Consider the following 22,069-nt stretch of genomic DNA (forward strand, 5'->3'; position numbering starts at 1 on the left):
CACTCTTAGCTGTTCCATGTCAGATAAGGATTGCTGAGAGGTCATTATTGTCTGAGTAATGGTAACTTACCTTCAAACAAGAGGAGCTGGAGGATACCCTTTTTTAGAGGTTTCATTTCCTCAGATGCTGGTATTACAGGCCTGCAGTATGATATGGCAAAAAGTAAAAACCAAACTGGAGAAAACCAAGATTGTTTTGGATATTTAAATATTTTTGGTTTTTTTTTTTACTCTTAGCTTCATCAAAGGAGTGAAGAAAAGAGAAAAACCTCAGGAGAGCTTCTTTCCCACAGACTCTCACCATCCCTTTTCACAGCCGCAACTGTGCAGGCAAAAAAAAAAAAAAAGTGCGACTCCATATTTATTTATTTTAGTTGTGCTCAGAGTTTTACAGGTAGCATCTTCCCTTTAGACCCTCTCAACAGAAATATAAAAAAGTTTTGAGCCATTTCCCCATTTACCCACTCATCTCCAGTAATCAACTGAAGTGAAAAGCAGAAATATCTTTTGTTAAAAGAAAGAGTGGTGAGTTTGTGAAGGCTTATCCTGGTCTAGAGCTGGGCTTCCTGCTATGGCACAGATCTATTAGTCTGTAACTTCAAAAACCTAGTCCCCAGAGTCCTGTAACTGCCATCTACTCAAAAGGAAACAAATCTCTTCTCTAGCAGTGACAGGGAAATTCCCAGTAGCTGACACTGTGCAGGGGAAGCACTTCCTGCAGCTTGAGTGAGCTGGTCCTTTGTCAGAAACTCTGGGTACCCAGTCTGTCTTCAAGGGATGGAGAGGAGGCAGGGAACAAACTCTTCAAGGCAGAACAGACTCTTCAAGTAAGTACTGCATGTCCTGGTAGACATGTATGTCTTAGCAGACTGCTGTGGCATGAGGCACTTCGGTCATGACTGTAGAGAACTGTCCCAGCTCTGTCAATAAAACCACAGGTAAATTTGTTCTCTTTCCTGTGAGAAGTCCCTGAGTTGCAGACCTAAAAGATCTTCCCCCCAGACACACCTCAGTGTCACTAGACCACTGAAAAAAGGAGCTGAGCCACATCAGTAGCCTGCAGGGAAGCCACCTTTCCGGGAATCGGAGGCTGCAGCCCATCCTTCATCTGTTCTGAGAATGGCTTGCACAACCGCACCACTGCTCACCCGCGTGGTATTGTGTTTTCTCTTCTTTAGTTGTTCTTCTATACCCTGGAATACAGAAGTGAATGAGGACGACAGCAGAGAGAAACTGCACTCATGTCCTAGCCTGCTACCTGCATCCTCCATGACTACTCAGGTGTTCAGTGTCTGTATTAGGTACGTCTAAAACTACATGCTGTTCCTCCTCTTGCCTTTGGTTTCTGGGATGCCCTAGTTTTGAAGGGGTGGAACTGAGAAGATGTGACTTTTGTGGTGCTCAGTGTGGGCTGCCAATACTATTCCTGGTCACGGAGCATTCTGCCTCAGATATTCACATGCCAACAGCCAGAACTGACGGATCCTGTTTCAGAATGGGAGAAAATGGGACTTGTAGAGAGCAGGAAGCTATCTCAGCTATTACCTTATTAAGAAGCTTATTAAAGGAGGATCTTCTGCATTGTTTGATGAAGAAAACTGCCTTATATAGGAGTGATTTCCTGAATATAGAGACACAGGATGAGATATGTACAAAGACTGCATCTGTCTTAGGCCTCTGTGATGTGTAATTCCTCAGGGTGACTGAAGCTGGCAGCTCAGGGCAAGCGGTATGCAGAGCGAGGCAGATCTTGCCATCAGCTCTCAGACTGACAGTGCTGCACAGAGACCTTTACTACGAAAATATTTTCAAGTTTGTTCTCAGGTCCCTCTGTGCGTCCTCCCTTACTAGCTCTGTGCCACTGCTTCAGGATCCATTGGAGATTGTACAACAGGACAAGAGTTTTCTGAGGGTCACTGGATTTAGACCGCTGAATGGTTCAGGCCCTGATGTGCTTTGCTATTTTGCAAGTCCTTTGAGCCAAACAACACTGCAAGATATCTATCCTCAGTTGCAGATGTAGGCGACACTTGAATGCACTAGGGTTCAAACACATGTGACTGAGACTAAAGGTACACTTTGAACAGCTTATTGTGACCCAGTACTTGACCTGTACCAGCTTTAACACTGCTCACCTAGGAACATTTGGCAAAGCTTCATGATTTTCCACAGGTGCCTGCCTTCCCAACACTAGGAACCCAGCACCATACAAGAAGTTCTCACACACCGCAGATTCTAGCTAGACAAACCTCCTCTATCTGCTGCTCAAGCTCCGTAATATTGGGAAACAGCTGATTGTGAATTCTAGGCTCTTCCACTGCTTTCTTCACGTCATAACCAAACCAGATGGAATTGATGATCGTCTATGAGAAGCAAAAAGCCTTAATGTTAGTGACTTATCCTCAAAGAGGCCTGACCCTTGTAGCAACACAGGCAGAGATGTCTGAAGGATGTTCACCAGAGCACATAAAAGGCATAATTTCTGGTTCCTGCTGCTTTCAGCAGTCCCTCTCTTGGCTAAGCAAAACACAGGTACATTGCAGCAAGTCAGCTTGTACATGCTTAGGGGTATTCCCACACAGAGAGACAATAAGTTACTAAAATTAACACAGTAAAAGGATCAGATCCTCAAGCTATTGCAGCTAGAGTTACGCTGCTGTGATAAAGCTAGTGCTGCTTAGACACACAGTAGTCACCTCAGCAAACATATACCTACAGCTTTCTGCTACTGTGCAACAGGTTTCCTTAAACCTGGCTCATCTCTACATGTTTAAATTGCAGGTTAGAGCTGTTGGCAAGTGAAAATAGCCTCAGGATCAAGGGCTTAGAAAGCTGCTTGTAGTGGTTTTTATGGAGACTTCTCTACCTCAGCCAGAAAGCAAGATCCAGCCTGGTGCTCTGAACTGCTGTGTGTGCTGGCACAGGGGACAGCTTTCTCCTGCAATCACTTTTGGTCTAGGCTGATCATTTGAGTGGCTACCACAGCAGCTCACAGAGAGCCTGCCTGTCGAATAGCCTGATGGCATGCCTGGCCTAAGTTCTTATTTAGCTTCTCTGTGTGACTTTCATCCAAAGTGTAGGATGTTGGATACGAATGACTCTAAACTAGATAAAGAGACTGGCTCATGGAGATCCAGAGAACAGAAGTCAAAGCTAAACTGAAGTCACAAAAGTTCCACAAGTGGCAAGAACAACTTGCCAAAGTAAAGTCACTGGAGGAAGTAATTTGAGAGACCCTTTGTAGCTCTGGCAGGAGATGGCACTGGAGGTCTGGCCCTCTGAAGGCCAGGCTGGAACCTCCCTTTCAGGCCTCTGGCCCACAGCAGGGAGCCACAGCCATGGTCACATCACAGGTGGAGACTTGAGCCCTTTACCCCAAACACTGCCTCTCCCCAACCTTGTTTTGCCTTAGCCCTGTCCCCAGTTTGCCCATATCATCACATACCAGTGCTGTTGCTGTAGTTATTTTTGTTCCTCCAGAAGCACCAACCACCATCTTGACTTTTTTCATTTTATCCACCAAGATGGAGGGGCACATAGAGGACATCGGCTGTTTACCTGTTGGGGACACAAATGCAACAGAGGCTCAGCTTTCCACCATCAGCTGACAAACTGCCAGCTCCTGCTCCACGTCTAAACCCAGAGCCTCAGTATCCACCTTCCTGACTCAGCTCAAGTATCTTGTTCAGCCCTTGGGGATCCCACTATCCCCTGTACCCCTCTCCTTTTTTCTCCTGCAATGCAAAGCTTAACCCTGGTCCTTCAAGCAGAGACTGAAGGTGCCTTCCTTCACACTCCTGTCCCAGCTGGGGTTGTCTGTGATGCAGCTGCCTCCTGTACACCATGGGACTTCCATTCCTGTACTTTCACTTCCCCGTCCCTCTCCAAAGCATGGGGTACGGGAGGGGAGCAAAATCCCAGCCTGCTTTAGCAGCAATGAGATGGGTCTGCGGGAAACAGTGGTAGAGCAGGCAGGGTGCTCGCGTTAGGTGCATGAACTGGGTCTATCCAAAGTGGCCCTACAGCTCCCAGGGCAGCACAGGCTGGACAACACAATCAAATACTCAGCAGTTAGTTCCTGCTGCTGCCTCGCTCTTTAATCAGCTCAAAGAAATCTTTTGCAGCCCTAAGTAATTTCATTTGACATGTTCTGAGCTCCCTGGGAAAGGATTTCTGGTTGCTGGAAGGAGGCATACACAGGAGTTTTTCTTTAGACAGCCTCTCTTCCTTCAGGGTACAGCAGGGGCTGCTGGCTGTGTGTTTTTGACAGGGATGCCAGGTGACTCACTTTCATCCCTGTTCTCAGCAGAAAGGCTCAGATCTGTGCCTGGTCGCAGACATGCTGCAGCCTACCTTGCAGACACCACAGCATTAGTATGCAAGACATAGCCAAAAGACTGAGTCAGGAAGGTAGTTTACAGCTACCTGGTGCTATGAAATTTGCTGCAGAAGGAGGGATCCCAAATCCATTGATTGTGTAAGGTGAGCTGAAGTCATCCATCTCATCATTAAATATGATTCCACTCACATTGGATCGTACATCAGAACCAAAGCTAGACAAAACAAGTTGGGGCAGAAACATCAAAACCCGAGTAAATTCAGGAAGAGCTTCAGGTGGTTTACTGCAGTGTGAAACCTGGGATTTGATTGGAGTAACTCTCCACTCCCTCCTGTTGTAAAGAATATTCTGTCACCCCTCGGGGGAAGGAAGCAGTTTATATTGTGAGTACAGAGCTACACAAAGAGGAAAGGCAGCCCAGAGGTCTGCTGTATAGCTCCCTGGCAAGCACCCCAAGGGGAGGAACAGCACAGCAGCCCAATACAACTAATTCCTCTCCCAGCTGGGCAGTACTGCACTCCGTTCAGAGGCAGCACAGCTCAAAAATTGGCACATTTGGGAATGACTGGGGTTTTGTTTAGATGTGTCAAGCTGGAGACATTTTCTATGGACGAAAAGAACCTTCACCCCCCCAGCTTGAGGCCATACACACAGAACACAGGTCTTCCTGACAGCACTCAAAGCCAAACACTGCACTTCCAGGCCAGCTGTATTAGCTCAAATTCCTTCCAGATGCCTGGGAAATCAGAGCTGGCAGTGATACCACTGCTTATGAAAAGATCCAGATGCAGTGAATGTTTTCTTGGTGGGTGAACCCAACATGAGAGAGGACACATCTTGTCCTTTGACCCAGCCACGTTAGGCCTCAGTGTTAAGAACTGACCTGCAAGCTCATCAGCAGTGCTACCCATCACTACCCTGCTAGAGGGATGACAGTTCAGTGATGTTTCATACCAACCACAGAACCACCACTAGGAAGATGGCAAAGGCCTATGTGGAAGTAATGTCTGAGCTCATACTATTGGTTGATGGTGCTGGTGGCGGACACAGCACTGCCATCATCAGCCACAATGGAGAGGTGGGATGTACCAGCATCATCTCCAGTGTAATATACTGGCTCATAGTAGTCAACTGGATGGGAGGTGTTGTCTGTGATTTTCCTCCGGAGACTATCCGCAAAGAACTCGGACGTCATGTTTCTGATCGCCTGTCAGAGAAATCCAATGCAGTTACTCAGCAGATTAAGTTTAAGAGACATGTAGTTATGAGGCTGTTATCCAATACTTCAGACCACAGAAGACTGGCAAATCCCAGCAGTGAGGCTATAGTTTTCCAGCAGGGACCTTCCTCCTTGAAAGATGGACATTGTATCAAAGAGCATTTTAAGCAGTCACAGACACAGCTGTTACAGTGCACCCCGTTGTGTAGAAAGTTAATCAGCATCCACTACCATAGATCTATGGAAAGCTCTCCCCAAAACTGCTGTAAGGTGTAGGCAAGTAGTGTTACATTTGATTCAGAGATGACAGGAGAGGGATTGTGTTGAGAGGACTTGACCAAGGCAAGCTCTGATCATTGCTCTGTTAAGTTGCAAATTTGTGTCCATCAAGCAGGGCTGGGCTCAGGTGCTGCTGCATTTGGAGAGTCACAGAAGTAAAAGCACAAAGTGTGAAGTGGGGAAAGGCAGAGTTCCTGCCTCTTGCCTTCCCATCCATTGTCCATTTACTATAGGCAGGACTGGGTTAGAGAGCCACAAGGATGCTGGGAATGTCATCTAGTGAATAAGGCTTCAAACACTATGAAAACAGGGAGGGTTAGCCCTAAGATGTACTCAAACACCCCTAGTGAATTGAGGATTTTGCTTTTCCTTACAGCATGAAGGTTTCCTCCATTTATATCACTCACAGCTCAGCCATGAGTCACATAGGACTTCATGTTTTGATTCAGAGATATTTCAGTGCCTGTCAACAGCAGGTGGCACAGAGCACCCCGACGAAGTTTAGTCTCCTAAAAACTTTAACCCACATTCCAGTCAACCTTGGTGTTAGAGATAGAAAAGGCTTTTGCCAGGTACCTCTGTAATGTTGACAAATTTTGGATCTCCCAGTAAAGTCCTCTTGGCATAGGCAAAGCGAAAGGCCTCCACAATGCGGTGGTATGTCAGACCTTTCTCCTCCACGGTTTTGATGCTGTCAGCAGAGAAATTATATCCTGGTAAAGACGACAAATGATTGTGAACACAAAGAAAAGTACACCATCAATGGACTGCTAATAAACTTGTGCCAAATGGTATAATCTTGAAGCCCAGTCTTTACAGAGATACAGTTACTGGACTGTCCTGATCTCCACATGGAGAACATAGGAGGTCTGATAGTTTTGAGCACTGTGCGAGTCATCAGCAGGATTTGTGTGTGCACAGATATTTTCCAAAGAAGCCTCAAGTACGAGTTAGTTTCCACCCATGCAGGTGCCAGGGAAGTGCCCCAATCAGGAGCATCTTTTTCCTCTTGTACCTGTATTTCAAGTAAGAATGCGACATCCCTGAGTTTACAGCAGAAGAGGAATTTTTACCTCCTGGGGTCTCGGGCTTCCCACCTGCTGAAGGGCTATCAAGGGACGCCCAGCTCTCAAACAAAAGAAGGTTCCTGCTGCCTGTAAGGTACTGCTCAGCGGCACTCTCACCTTTCAGTATGTTGAAAATGAGCGCTAGCACTGGGCCACTTAGGGGGGCACTAGGCGTATACAGGGTAAACTCCCCAAGTGAGACCTGTATGGGGTCTTCAATCACTGTTGCATTGTAGTCCCGCAGGTCATCCAATGTGACAATGCCCCCTGGAAAAGAGAAGGAAACTCTAGATGTGGGTTTATGTGATCTCTGGCGGGAAGAGGAGGTAATACTCCATCAACATGCATCACCGCAAGGACAAGAGAGAACACAGACAAATCCAAAAAGTTGCAAGGTAAAGAAAGCAAAGATGGGTGCACAGGAGATGACTATTCCTTGACAGATCCAGCCAAGGCTCAGATAGCCTAAGCTTGAAGTTGGGCTGATTTATGGCAGCCAAAAATCTGGTGATCCATCTTTTTTTACAAAGGACACCAGCAACGTCAGGTAACAAAATCATTAAGAGTCCTGTTTACAGGAGGAGGATGCGGCTTTTGGATGCAGATGCTTTGTGCTACCCCATAAGCAGAATAATTTGTATGTGTCATTGCCCTTCTTATCAGAAGGGGAAAGACAGTAATTAACCATCACAAATAAAGCCAGTAAATGCCTTGTGTGAAGTTAACTGAAGCTAGCCAACGCTAGCTAGTAAGGATAGAATACTACCACCATCTAGTGGCATGGAGAGATTAAACAAGCTCAGTGTTCACAGGACCATGTAATGTAATGTTTTAGGTAGAAACTTGTTTGATTTAGGCTCTGTAAACGGCATCTATCTACTAAGCTTATCCAGAAATGTACGGGCTTGCTAAACTATATGATACAGAAATGTACAGCATATACTATCCATTTCTGACTGAGTTTCAAATGCATCCATTAAAGCACTAATGGCTTCTCTTGGGGGTCCTGTTGCCACAGATGTCAGAGGCAGCATTTCAGGCAGCAGGCTTGACCCACTTCCAAGGCTTCTGCAGGTCACTGGCTCCTCCCTGGACGCTGAGCTGCAGCAGTCAGGTCACTCATGCTGTTTTGGACAGATGTCCTGTTTCTCACCTACACTGCGGATGTCATCGATGATCTGTTTTGCCAGGCTTCCTGTGTAAAAGGCATCTGCTCCTTCACTGGCTATAGTCTCGTATGTGTTGGCTAGTTTAGGCATCTTGATGATATCGCCCTCATGCAGAACTTTCCCTCCTCTGCAGAACACTTCGCTAACAGAGAAAGGAGATTGAGAAGATCAGATCTGAGAGACAAGTTCAAAACTATGTGTACCTGTACCAGCTGACACCGTATTTGAGTGTTCATGCTAGAGGCTTCTTGGAGAGAAGAGAAACTGCCTGAGCCATGCTCCAGGGGGCCTGATATCTTGCACTGGGACATAAAAGTGAACAGTGGTTTCTGACCTGGGATTCCACATTGCTCAGAATTTGCTCAGTGAAGCCTGCAGGAGGGAGCATTCATCTTTTTCACCAAGGCAGGCCACCCTCCCTACTAACAACTGCCTCAAGATGCCCAGGAGGGGCCACAGTCCTTGAACTCAAGCAGTTCTGTTCAGAGCACAGACTATGAAGCTATGAGGCTCAAAGCTTCCAGTGAGTCCAGGAGAATGCATTTCAATCCCTGTTTGTCAGAGCAATTTGAGGTAGACAGTTTCCTCTCTAGCTCCCTCATCACGGATCATGAATGTGCTGCTGTGGACCTGCCAGACAGAAGTGCAGGAGATAGGCCCAGGCTGTACATCCCAATTGGATTGGAAACCAACCTGCAGCTGGCAGAGATCTTAAGGACAAGAGAGGAGTAAGCATGATCTCCAGCAGGGTTTCACTGTAAGAGGAAGTGGAGGAGCATTTAAAACCCTGCATGTTCATAGTCATTGCCAGAAGTGGATGGTCAGAGTCATTGCTTGAGGAAGGCTGACTGCAGAGTAAGAGATGACCCAAATTCCCACTGCCTGACAGCAGACGAAATGCTCAAGGAGACTCTGCAATTGCCCCAAATGCAGGTAAGATTAGTTTAGTGCACTTACAGCATGAGGAAAAGCTGGGATTCAGAAAATACATTGCCATCTGACAGATTTATCCCAGCATGTACTCTAATTCCACCTTTGCTCAGACTAATAGACTTAAAGAGCAGAGTTTATCTCCCTTTAAAGGTCAGGGCTGAACATTCCTAAAATTGGCCACACGATTTAGCACCTTCAGGTAGCTGGAATAACAGCAGGTACAGTGCGTACAGCCACTGGAGGGGAGGCACACTCCTCACAGACACTACATTACACAAACACAGAGACTTTTCAGCTAGGATGCAGTTACCCCAAATTTCTCTGCACAGAGCAACTACTGCTCTACCTACCACAGTGAGGGATTGCTTTCAATTGACTCCGCTCTTGATTTGATGGCTGCTGCAAGGCCTTTCCCAATAGGGAATCCTTTTCTTGCCAACTCAATGCTGGGCAGAAACAGGTCTTTCCATGCCAGTTTGCCATGGCGTTTGTGAGCCAGTTCATACCCACGGATTTCTCCTGGAACAGCGATAGACAGGCCTCCTGGAGCAGATAAGGAACGTATTAGTCTTCCACAGCAAAAAAGGAAAGTAATTAATGGAGCAGGAGGTAGAGCAGGCTTCTCTGTCAGCCATGTTTTTAGGCAGAGATTACATCTACTACGACTAGCTCAGCTTATACATACGATGCTAACAGGATTTTTCTGTCTGACATTTATGCCTACGTATTCTGGACTGTTGGAACACCTCCATCCTCTTGATGGTAACTCAGGTTTTTGGGTCATTTCCCCTCACTAGGTTCTGTTCCAGAGAAGAGGTGCTCAGAACACAGAAGCTATCATAGCTGCCTGCAGTTTCCAATCCATCAGAGAACACACAGGAGGACACAGACTGCATACAAACTTAAGCCAAAAACTTTGTTGTAGCACGTAACTGCAATTGCAATGGATTGATTACTACATTGCACAGTGATGCAGCAGTTTGCTTCAATCCTGTTTTTATTGGCATGTCCCAGAAGTTCAACACACTTAAACCTCCTCCAAGGTGCTGTTCCTCCTTGGTTACAGGAGTGACCATGAATAGTTAGTACTTCTTTCTATTTTTGGTTATAAATACTTCCCTGAAAGGAAATCACTCATTCTCTGGAGCCCTTGAACCATTAGTTGAAGCCACCACAAAAGTTATTTAGGGACAACACTTGAACTGACAAGAACTAAATTGATCCACAAAAGATTTATTCAAAGAGGTGGAAAGGAAAGATGGCAGGCATGGAACAGGTCATACTCAGGGCATTGGATTCACCTGCATTTTCATGAAGTAAAAAGCAGAAAGTACTGAGGTGAGCGACTAGTTTGAAGGACACTATTTTTAGCTTCTTTGTCAGGACAGAGTTTGCAAATTCTTTAGATGACATTTCTAGGTGACAAATCCTGTAGATATGCAAGAACATAACAATATGAAATGTTCTTAATTCAGACATGTAGCAGCTAATGTTGGAGCTATGCAGTCCCCCCAAAGCAGTGAAACAGCCTTTGCCTTACCTTTCAGAGAGAGCTGTGTGTTGTTCCCAAACATGTTCTCCGATGCTTTTTTTGGAGCCACCTCTCTTGCATTAATGATTTCCACTTTTCCTTTAACAACAGAGCAAGGAAGATAATGTTTAGCTCTGGACTCAACACACAGGCATGGTCTCTGCTGAAGAAGCCTGATCAATGTGAGCCAGTTTCTTGGCAATTATTTTGAGGACAGCATGTTCCCCCAGGGGCTAAGAGTCAGCCTTTTACCTTCACTCAGGTAGAAAAAATCACCTGCTTTAGATAAATAGTTCTCAAGCTGTTCCAGATGTGTATGGCCCTGTCCCTTACCTGTGCTGCTGTAGATGGTAAAGAAGAGGCCTCCTCCAATGCCCATGCTGTGAGCATTCATGAGTCCTACACAAAGCAGGGCTGCAATTGCAGCGTCCACTGCTGATCCACCTTGCTGAAGGATGTCCCTGTGCAGCAAAAGAGAAGGCATCATATGGTGACATGACACAGTGTCTCAGCTGCCTATAAGCAGTTGAGTCGTCTCATCAGAGCAGCTATGACAGAGTATCTAATCCACACCCAGTCTATAGGTTCCTCAAGAATAGGAAGGTTTGAGCTCTGTCACCTTAGAGGATACATCCTAATGGTCTAGATGCAGAACAGATCAGCCTCATTAAAGACACATCCAAACTAGCTTGAAAACACTTGAGATGTGTCAAAGTATGTTTGGGGACAGGCATCCCAGACACATCCATTACATGTGAGAAATGGCAGCTGAGGAGCCTGAAATCTGCAGCACTTGCGTCTAGAACTGGAGGACAGCTTGATAAATGGTTTTTAAATGGAGCTTGAAAAGCATGTCTTGTTCCCATTGTTCATGCATCTAGGGGATCTTTGCCTGTGCATGGTTTTAGCTGGGATAGAGTTAATTTTCTTCCCTGCAGCTGGCATAGTGCTGTGCTTTGGACTTAGTATGAAAATAGTATTGATAACACACCGATGGTTTAATTGTTGCTGGTTAGTGCTTACACTACTCAAGGACATTTCTAGCTTCCCATGCTCTGCTGGGTGCACAAGCAGCCGGGAGGGGAGGGGGCACAGCCAAGAGAGCGGATTCAAACTGGCCAAAGGGAAATTCCATATCATGTAACATCATGCCCAGTACATTGGCTGGGGGAAGCTGGCTGGGGGACACCGCTATCGTGACTCAGGAAGCAGCAGTGCCAGTCAGCAGGTGGTGAGCGGTTCCATTGCTTGTGGTATTTTTTCTTTATTTTTTATTTCTGGGCTTCATTTCTCTCTTGTTATTTTCCTTTTTATTATATGATCATTATTATTATAATAATTATTATTATCATCACCATTATTACTATTACTATTTTATTTAAATTATTAAACTGTTCCTATCTCAACCCATGAGTTTTCTTGCTTTTGCCCTTCAGATTCTCTCCCCATCCCACAGCAGTGGGGGGAGTGAGCGAGCAGCTGCGTGATGCTTAGTTGCTGACTGGGGCTAAATCACAACAGCCTGCTATGTTGTATTTGAGCAACTGCAGTAACGTTGGTCAGGCATGATAAAAGCCCAGGTTTTATTATGGCCTCCTCCTTCTACAGAGAGATTAGAGATCATCTGCGCTGGGCAACTGCCAGGCTTGCACCTGGACATCAGGGAAACAACAGTTTTGACTTGCGTAAGAGCTGTCAGAGCTAACGAGTCACAGCATGATTAGTGGGTACCTTCCAATTATTGAGCACTGCCCTGCGTCTGTAGCCACAGCTGCCCTCTTATACGTGTGTGTGTCCCCTGAGTCAGAGCGCAGCCCGAAGACGAGGCCCAAGAGCAAGATGAGCCCCAGCAGGACTGCAGCCAGGACTCCAGCCACCACATAGCGCTTCTTCATCTTCCTGTGGGAAGAGATGGGATCATCAGCCTTGCTGCTTCTGGGGCACGTGGGAACTGGGGAACAGGTGATCAGGCACAAGAGCAGTCTTTTCATCTACTTTCTTTCATATGCGCTGTTTCCCCCTCTACCTCCCAGCAGCTGACAGCTCTGCTCATGGAAGGGTGGTTTAGGAAGGAGTGGCCAGGGGAGGTGTGAACCCAGTTCTGGCCTTGACAGTTAAATCAAGGTGATGTTCTGTTTAAAGTAAAGTAGAACATCAAGAGGGGAGAGGATGTTCAAGATGTCCTGCTACTGTTACCTTTCAATGTCAATAGGACAACTGATTGCTCTTTGTGACATTACGCTTTGAGGATTTTAGATGCTCAGCTAGCCTTTAAGCTGTTGCTCTGCTTGGGCGGACAGGGGCCCAGTGTCAGACTGGATTTGATCTAGTTCCTAAATCAAGTCAGCAATACCAGTCAGAGACTTTTTACCAGATTCCCCCCTCCAACACATACTGGCAGGCCCTTTGTCTCCTCTGTAATGTGATGGATTCAAGGACTGCATCCTGCCTACATGCTGGAGGCAGGCTGGCTTTGTCAGGTGAGCAGCCATCGGTGTTGACCTCTTCCTCCCTACTTCATAGCCACATGGTGAGTCTGTATATATGACTTCTTACCCATCTTTCCAGCCCTTGCTTTTTAGCAGGTTTCCATGAGTCCTGAGCTGTGGGCCGTGAACAGCTTCTGCCTCCCCTGAATCTCTCACAGAAAGGGTGTCCCAAGTATTTCCTCACTCAGGTTCATATCAAGACCTTTTCTATGGAGACCGCTAGTACCATTTCTCTATGCCCCTGCCAACTCTATGCAGAACCACCATTCTAACAACTCCAAAGCTTTTACCAGCTTCCCCTTTACCCGTTACTACCATCCTATTTGCAGAGTGATCTACTTCAGCGAGCACCCCGGGGATTCCTGGAAGCCCTTTGGTAACGGTTCTGAAGTGTTACAGTACCAGCAATTAAAAGGTCCCAAACCAGCAACTGTCACTTGGGTAAAAACCTGTCTTATAGCAGATAGGTAACCTCGTACACCAGAAAAGCAGAAGATTCATAGGTGAGAAGGGAAAACCAAGTAGCAGAAAATAATTGGTGTTAGTCATTACTCAAATCATCTTCAGAGGAAAATTTTTTTAAAAAAAAAATGTAACTTCATATTGTCTGCTTTTAAACACCATGTCTGTGAAGAAGTCCCTGTACAGAAGGTTGTCAGTAACCAATGCAAAACACAGCTTAGTCGTTAGCAAGCAACCTTGGCCAAAGTTTTTTCGCACACTGCAGTGTGAGCACAGCACCCCCTCCTGTTCAGGGTCCTTCGCCAGAGCACCTTTCCAATGAGCCTGTTATTTCTGGAGGGCTATGGCCAGTGCTCATGTCTCCATATTTCCCAGTGCTGCACATAGCTGCTCTTGGGGTGCACAGGGTTACTGTTTATCGGTGAGTGAGCACAGGACACTAAGGAACCCTCCAGGCAAGCATATTCCAGATACACACTGGGCGAGTCGAAAGCTATTGAGGGGATGGAGAGCACTGCCACCTTGCTGGTACTGTCAGTCCATGAAATACAGCTTGAACAGCTACTCTTTAACCCATTTCCTTTCCCATTACAGGATTGTTTCAGCAAAAAAAGACCTAAATTCATCTTATGCCTTTGAGGACCAACTTCCCCCTGCATAGTGCAGCTTTGTGTTTTCACCATGACTATTGCACTTCAGCAATAGCCAAGATGCCCTTTACCTTACAGAAGCACCTGCCATTGTCAGAGACAAGCCAGTCCACGGCATTGTGGGTGAGGAGTGGATTAACCAACCTCATCCTCTGTGGGTGTTCAACAGCCCAAAGCAGAGCAAACTCCAGCACTTGGTGCCTTGCAGCAGCAGCACACGCAGGACTGGGGAGCAGTGAGCATGCCAGCACTGAGCTGACTAGAGGAAACAGGCCAGGCCAGCCAAACCAAAAGTTTTCTCAGAGGGAGGAGATTAGCAAGCACTGTCCCCTCAACCTCACCCTCACTCCTATTATTTAAATTCAGAGATACACATTTGCTATCCAAGCCCTGTATCTGCAAGTCTCAGTCTGAGCACTAAAGATGCCCATCTCCAAGTAAAGCAGCTCAAAAGAGTGTGTAAATCTACTGTATGTGCTGCTCTGTAAACAAATGTCAACTGAGGCCAGTAAAAGGTAAATGGATGAAACCTCTTTCCAGGTTCTAGAACTTGATTTACACTCAACTACTTTTAAGAGACCAGTGGCATGTTTGCAGAGCAACGACTGTGCAGGGAAACAGAGAAGACATTATGCCCCCAACAATAGCTCATACACAGCCTCAGAGTTTAAAGACAGTTTTGTTTGTTGGCAGAGGGAGTTCAGCTTCAGCACTGGCAGTCTCCTCCAGGCTGCACAAGAAATGCTATGGGATCTTTTATCTGCACCCCAGCTAGGCAGAAGTTACTTTGTTTCGTCTGAAGGCTGCTCTATGCTGGGCTGTCGTGCAAGCCTGGGGTGACTCAAGAGCTGTGGCTGGTGTGTTAACCCATAGGCTCCTGGCTGGGGCTGTGCAGTTCTCCTCCATGACTGCTTACCTCACTGACAGGCTCCTGTAAAGATTCACTGCCTTGTCAGGCAAGTTATTCTGAGAGCAGGAGCAGAGAAGGGGAAACCTCAGATAGTACCTCTGCTCTCATCTTTCACCTCCTCTATGGATTTGGATGACACTTGTGAGCATCTCTTAGACCCGTAAGAGCTCCATACCGAGCTCCCAGCTGCCCGGTGAGCTGCCCACTTCATATGCCTCAGGCACAGCTCCCAGCCTGCTGCCAGCCCCTGGGGGAGGGTAAGACACACACCGCTGGGGACAGGAACAAGCATACAGACTGCCATGAAGAAGCGACACTGACACCCATTGATTCTGGGGCCCAAGTAGGGCCAGTAAAAGTGAATGCTCTTAATAAAAGTGCATCTGTGCAATCTGTCAGACTGCTCCTGCTAAGGAAGAAGCAGATGTACGGGCTAAAGGTTTGAAGATCTCTCTTCTGCAACAGTACAGAAAACAATCTCAGCTGAGAATAATCCTCTCCACCTTAACTGCCAGCTCAACTCCTTAACCTATTTCAGGTCTGACCCTAGAGGAAAACACCCCTTCCACAGTCCTTACTGCCTTCCTAACTGTGGGTCAACAGAGAGCTGAACAGGCATTTTGTTTGCTGTACAGCAATTGGGAGATGGATCAGGAGCTGGTAGATACCCCATTCTCTAACACACCTTGCCATGCTTGCCCTGTGCCCTGGGTAGGCGCCCTGTAGGAACAGCTGAGTTTTTGTACCAATGGTCTTTTTGAGCCTCGGCTCCAAAGGCGAATCCCCACTATGATTTATTGTTGGGAGCGGAGCAGCAGCTGTGGACTCCCACCTGAACTGGCTCCCCAGCTATAATCTGCTGAAGCTGGCTTTAACCTCCAAATGTCTACCAAATCCAGCTGTTTGGAAGCTTGGCTAGCACTTCAGCCACACAGCACCGCTTAGCAGCAGCAATATGTCTCCAGGAGAGAGTGGCTATAAAACCATTACAAGCAATATGATTATTTCTCACTGTAGTACAGGTCCAACAGCCAGTCCTAGGCATGGAATTTAAAATGTAGCCTGATAGTCTGTCTTAATTTATATTAGGAGAGGGAGAGGACCAGCAAGTAGCAGAGTTACGCTTGTACGAGCAACCCCATTGAGCCATATTCACAACATTCACAACATTATTTAGACATGAAATTGTTTTTTAATTAAAAGAACCTCACTGTCAGGCAGGGGATATAGGGTCTGACATCTTTTCCAAGAGGGCTGGGGCGCTCTGTGGAGATAAGAAACCTGCCATAGTAAGGGAAAGCACCAGGGGAACTGAAAGAGGAGAAAGAGGAGATGTGCCAGCCAGAAAGCAGGGGAGACAGAACAGTGGGATACCACAGGATTACAAAAGAGGCCAGGTATGGTCAGACACTGGCTTGTTCTTGAATGAAGTAATGAAGAAAGCATTTACTGACAATGCCTAAAACTTTAACCACGCAGGCTTCTGCTTTAAACCCATCTTGCAACAGCTGCATACCTCAGCATCCACTCCTAAGAGTTCCTCGTACTCCCACCCCCAGCCCAGTAGCCAACACTTGGCCATTAGCTTTGAGACAACGGTCCTTACTTGCCCCAGGCAGCACATATTATGCAAGGATAGACTGGACATCTTGAGTCTTGTCACAGGACATAGGCTGTGCTCTTCTGATAAAACTCAAAGTCTAATCCATATCAATAGCATTGCCATATTGAAATAATTAATAACAAGCAGCTGAAATAATGCTTTCACAGTTTACCGGTGTGTGGCGTGAACTGTCAGTGACTTTTGAGTGAGAATGTATGCAAAGTGAACGGCCACAAGATTGCCACAGGGCCCCCAGGAGAATAAGCCAAGAGAGGCCTCAAAAGAGTAGAACCAGGTTGATAACAGAGGCCTAAGGGCTGTTCACACAAATGTCCTGTTACTGAGCCAGCATCATGTGACAGCCTGACGAAGGTGCCTCTAACTGATCACATAGGTGGGGCCACCTCTAAGGTGTGTATAAGACTCTAAGATGGCTACTTGCGCTGGCACCGTACTTCAGGCCCAGGCATGCAGAATCAACCGCTCCGACACCCTGCCTTGCTACAGGTGTGAGTACTGTTGGACAGCACAGGCTGCTTATTCCCAAGGGCTGTTCCCAGCATCCTGCCAGGGGCCAGACCATATTCAAAGGTGAAGAAGGTGTTATATCCATCCTTGTGCTAATGGCTGGTGGGAGGGGTCCTTCTCAACCACCAAGCTGGTACTGGTTCCCCATGCCATTATCTCCTTGCTTTCCTTTCTCTCTGGTTGCTGGCTGAGAGGTAGTGTAATGAAAAAATCAAATTATTGCTTCATTTGTGGGAAGTCTTTGCACTAGGAGTCTGTGCACACACCCAGTTAGCCAGACGACAGTTTAAATCCTCAGGTATAACTGTGCTAACCATGCATTCCCTCAGCTGTCACTAAGGACAATGGTCAGCAGCTTCTGCTGTTGTCTGCAGGAACATCCAGGGTCGTTGGCCTCTGAGCAGCTAATTAGCTGGGGTTATCTGCTCCAAGACAGCTTGCACTGAAGAAAATTAGGACAAAACCAATACAGAAAGGGCACTAGAACTGTCCATAGCTATTTCTGGTGAGTTCAGCTGTTCCTTCCACCTCTAAAGGGAGAAAAATTTCCAAGATTTGTTTGCTCTTCTGAGTTATAATTTTTTTTACTTTGCTTATATACCTGTTTTCTAGCAGTTCTGTAAGACTTAGTATGACTTGCTAAGTACAGTCTTTTCCCGTTTCCTACCAAAACTCATTGTTATGCCTTCTAGGGCATGTTATGCCTCCTCACACACCAAATCAAAAGCTTAGGTGCCCATTCCCCATCAACCACTCCTTCCTTACACAATTTACAGTTCTTACGTTCTGGTAGGCTAATATATACCATAATTATCCAAAGGCCAGGGGATAAACACCTTACACAATAAGGATTGTGTAGATATTACAAATATAGTTGTAACATGAAACTTGCTTCCCGCCTACCAGGTTAGAACTCCCCAACTGCAATGGGGTCCTTGCATCTCACCACACATAGTCCCAGTGTAGCAACGGGTGAGCTGGTGTAGGCTGTACATACCTTTACTCTTGGACTGAACTGGAATGTCTCAGATGCAACATTTCTACCCACTAACAGGTTTGTGTTAGTGCAAATAGTAGAAAAGTTTGTTAGCAATAGTTCACGCCTGCTCTTCTATGGCTTTGTTAGGAGAGACATAAGCTTCCTGAGCACTCTGCTTTTGAGAACAGTCCCAAAAGATACGGGTTTGTTTCCCTGTGCCTTCTGTCCTGTACTCAGACACAAAATTCTAGTCCCATATAAGCTTCCCCATGCAGCCTTGCTCTGCAGTTATTGCAATAAGACACGAACTTAAGTCATTTGAGATTCTGATCTACATGCTTATGTGTTAAATATCTTCTCCCCTCAGGCCTTTTACTATGACTTATAGTAGCAGTCACCAGGATACTTCTGATCAGGTCTGATTCTGCTACCAATGATGCAGGCAGACAGAATCTTCTATCAGGTACTGATCTTCATGGTGACTAGCAGACATTTTTTCAGTAACTACTTCTATCTTGCCTGCACGATGCCTTCCAGACACTTTAAACTAGTTATTAACAACTACCTTTTGTATCTAAGAAATCATTCCCAACTGAAGTCTTACACACAGATTTCTGTAGAAAAATGTGACTCAAATATTGAAGTATCTGTAATTCAATAGGAGCAGATATTTTAAGTATAGTCAATTCTATGCCACACAATGAGACAGGAGTTACATTCTGGTATTAAGCTGGAAATGAAATAAGTTCTTATACTTATCCATCTGAGATATTTAAGTTGAAGTCTTATGCAGTCTTCATCTGCACCAGTGATAACGGAACTAAAGCAGAATTCAGCCAAGCCCAAAGAGGCTTCCAAATTCAGCTCTAGGCATTGGTCCTGTCTGGAGCAGGGGGACAGAGCAGTCCCTGGACAAACGCAGTAACTCCATTGAACTCGGATAAAAACACTCATAGCTAGTGCTTCCATGTTGGTTCCCGTCCAGCTGGCTGGCTCCCTGTGTGACTTGCTGCCTCCCTCAGATGCAAGTTCAAAGTATAACAGTACATAAAGCCTTTAGCACCCTCTTTGTTCAGCCTGGCACTGAGGGCTCATGTGCATACAGATCAATTTTAAGGGGAAAGGCCTCAGCACTTATCAGTGGTCCTTAATTATTGCTGTGATGTCAAACCAGACATAATCCACACTGAACAGAACTGAGTGAAAAGTCCCCAAATAAAGCAGGCTGTTCCAGCTGTTCTTCAGGTATGCTGTTCACAAAAGAGCTATTGTAATCAAGATTTGCAACTCCTCCACAGTCATTAGGTTTTCTAAAGTCTAATGGCATGTAATATTCTGTCCAATACAGAGTAAACACTGAGGTCAGTGAGAGAGAGACAATTTCCTCTTGAAACAACTTTTTTCCCCAAAAAATTCCATGTTTTCTGGCAGAAATTTTAGTGTCAAATCCAACATTTTTTATTTTAAGGCAGTTCAGCATAAACTATGAAGTGAAAAAAGGCAGAAAGGTGAAATAAGTGCAAAACACTCCATTTGACATTGTTTTCACAGTGTTTTCTAATTAGGGACCTCCCAGAAATCCAGAAGTAGAAACCTCAAACTCAGAAATGCAAGTAATGAAAATAAAGGTTTCTCAACTCATTCAGAACATCGCTGTTACACTCACTTCCAATTTAAAAATCAAAATGTTTAATTAAAATAGTTCTATTCTCCCAACTGTTGCAAAAGATGTTTCCAGATGCTCTTCTGCCATTAAACTAGAAGTTGGTTATTAGACCTGAGCTTATTCAGACTGGTTAGTCAGGTTCTATCATTCTCTTTTAGCAAGCTTTCATGTGATATATTAAAAAAAGTCACATTGTCCCATATTCTGTTGAATAAGAAATCCCACACAGCACTTCCAGGCTGAGGGGAATGGCTTAATGAAGGTAATTTCAAATTCCCCCTTACCTCTTGAGAGTATTTGCAAGTCTGTCCTGTCCTTTTGCACAGATCTTTATGTACTGATATTCTTTGAATATCCTTTCTCAAGCACTGAACCCTTTTCTAGGGAGAATACATCCTTGTAGCAGTAACCCCTTATCTTCCCTTAAAAGCTCTCTGAAGCATACTATACTGTTTGGTATTTGTACTGCTCTGCTCGTGGAGATTAACCCATCAAAACTCATTATGTCTGAATTCACAGTACCAGGGGAATGAGTAAGTAATCATTGACTAGGTGAAAAGTCAAGAACCCACACCTTTTAAAATGCATATTTTAGCATCCACAAAGGTTGTGTTTCACCAGCAGAATCATTCTGTGTTCTTGGCTTCAGTTACAACACAGTACAAATGTGAGTTTTCCCACACCTCATCGCTATCTCAAGTTCTGATTAAGCAACTGGGCAAACACGTGGTCATTTAAGTAGAAGGGCTCCCATCTCCACGTGGTCATATACACTTGTACCTCTCTTGCCTAACCAACTGGCACCCTTGTGATTCAGAAAGAGACTGGGTTTTAAGTGTGTCTGTACGTTGCAGTTTAAATCCAGACACCCTGACCGATTCAGCTGTGATTACATTTGGTGGCAGTAAACTCTCTGCCCAGTGTGATTGACTGCCTCCAATGCAAGGGTCACCGATCAGCTCACATACCTGTTCTTCAGCAATCACGGCTACACACTACCTTAAATTGTTATTGGTTTTAGTTTGGATTAATACTCCAGCTGCAATGAGCAGCAGATGCAATGCCTGTTCTGCCACCCCTGCTCCCATAGCAGCACCCTCTGGCCAGGAGGGTCACGGAGCAGGAAGGTAGGGATGAAAATACTTGCCTCCCATCACTAAACGTCACTAAAACTTTTAATCCTACATATCTGCTTGTGCCAAGTCTAGAAGTATGGTTGCAGCTCACCTGCCCTTGAAGTGCCGCATAAACCCCAGTAGTAACCCAGATTCAAGGGGATGAGCTGCACAAACTGTCTTTGGACTCTAAGGATTCAGCTACTGAAGCTTATGCAAACTGCTGCTGCCCATAGCTTGCTAGAAACCTCAGACCCAGCTTTGAACACAAGGGCTGAACGCCCATCCAGAATGCAGCACAGGCAAATCACAGCTTGCCTGAAACTTGGGCACAGCAAGGATTCAAGCCCACATGTCGTAAGCCTGATTTTTAGCCAGGAGGCTGCCCTGCTAGTACAGGATGAAGCAAATCTGCCTGGATGCCAGTCAGCACTGCGAGATGCTATTGTTTGACCTACCAGGATCAGTCAAGTGGTTAATGTCTCAATTCCAAACCTGTCCAGTCCCTCTGCCCCACTCCAACCTTTGATACACTGCATCTTTACTTACTTCAGAAGGAGGGTAGCTGAACTACAATGACTTGTTAACAAAGTTTGGCCTAGCTCCAGGAGTAAAAGTTTTTGGGAACATGAGCCATATTTCCTCTGCTTAAAAATACACCTTCTTTTCTGTAATAGCAACAAAACAGAGTTCTGTTTAACATTTATGTCAGGTAAAATCAGTATTATAAAACAGACATATTTGGAAGGGGTTTAGCGTGTGCCCATCTTTCAAAAAGGACTTTCAAATATCCCTTTCAAGACATTGCATCAAGGGGGCAGGTCCCTTCCATTATATTGCTATTGTCCAAGAGATCTTGAGCAAAAACAGAAGCTTTCTGGAAAGTAGGTACTGGTACAGAAAATACTCTGCAGGCTCAGAAGGGTTTGACATATCTGCTGTTCCTACTGGCCAGTCTAAAGTACACATTCAGATTCTGGGCCATATCCCATTAGTAACACATACCACTCCCACTGTATCTAATTTATTGATGTGAGACCCATGATCTTCCACAGAAAAGATTGCAACAGCAGCTGTTCCAAAACAACTATCCTCTGAAAAAAGCAGACAATCTGCCCCAAACAAACTCA

General features: G+C 45.6%; 1 protein-coding gene and 1 long non-coding RNA gene across 11 annotated transcripts in view; one reads left to right on the forward strand and one right to left on the reverse strand.

Annotated features, from left to right (window-relative positions):
* Window positions 1–348: 348 nt before the first annotated feature.
* The window catches only part of GGT1 (gamma-glutamyltransferase 1), a 67,269-nt gene continuing 45,548 nt past the window's right edge, over window positions 349–22,069 (reverse strand). For 6 of the 10 annotated variants that reach the window (XM_075110006.1, XM_075110004.1, XM_075110005.1 and 3 more), the window contains 12 exons: window positions 12,269–12,436; window positions 10,871–10,998; window positions 10,547–10,636; window positions 9,357–9,549; window positions 8,058–8,215; window positions 7,022–7,171; window positions 6,414–6,550; window positions 5,359–5,546; window positions 4,426–4,553; window positions 3,446–3,558; window positions 2,250–2,363; window positions 349–1,193 (listed from right to left, as the gene is read on the reverse strand). In XM_075110006.1, coding sequence (XP_074966107.1) covers window positions 1,050–1,193; window positions 2,250–2,363; window positions 3,446–3,558; window positions 4,426–4,553; window positions 5,359–5,546; window positions 6,414–6,550; window positions 7,022–7,171; window positions 8,058–8,215; window positions 9,357–9,549; window positions 10,547–10,636; window positions 10,871–10,998; window positions 12,269–12,432 — 1,707 coding nt within the window. In that variant the 5' untranslated portion in view covers window positions 12,433–12,436 and the 3' untranslated portion in view covers window positions 349–1,049. Of the gene's footprint in view, window positions 1,194–2,249; window positions 2,364–3,445; window positions 3,559–4,425; window positions 4,554–5,358; window positions 5,547–6,413; window positions 6,551–7,021; window positions 7,172–8,057; window positions 8,216–9,356; window positions 9,550–10,546; window positions 10,637–10,870; window positions 10,999–12,268; window positions 12,437–20,108; window positions 20,287–22,069 lie in introns of those variants that run through there. The other 4 variants (XM_075109999.1, XM_075110008.1, XM_075110000.1 and 1 more) reach the window with 3 other exon arrangements.
* LOC142064710 (uncharacterized) lies at window positions 8,825–11,943 on the forward strand. The gene is made up of 2 exons (XR_012663190.1): window positions 8,825–9,006; window positions 9,804–11,943. It is a non-coding gene; the product is annotated as an uncharacterized LOC142064710 (long non-coding RNA).

Source organism: Phalacrocorax aristotelis, chromosome 15, assembly GCF_949628215.1.
Source record: "Phalacrocorax aristotelis chromosome 15, bGulAri2.1, whole genome shotgun sequence".
NCBI classification, from domain to species: Eukaryota; Metazoa; Chordata; class Aves; order Suliformes; family Phalacrocoracidae; genus Phalacrocorax; species Phalacrocorax aristotelis.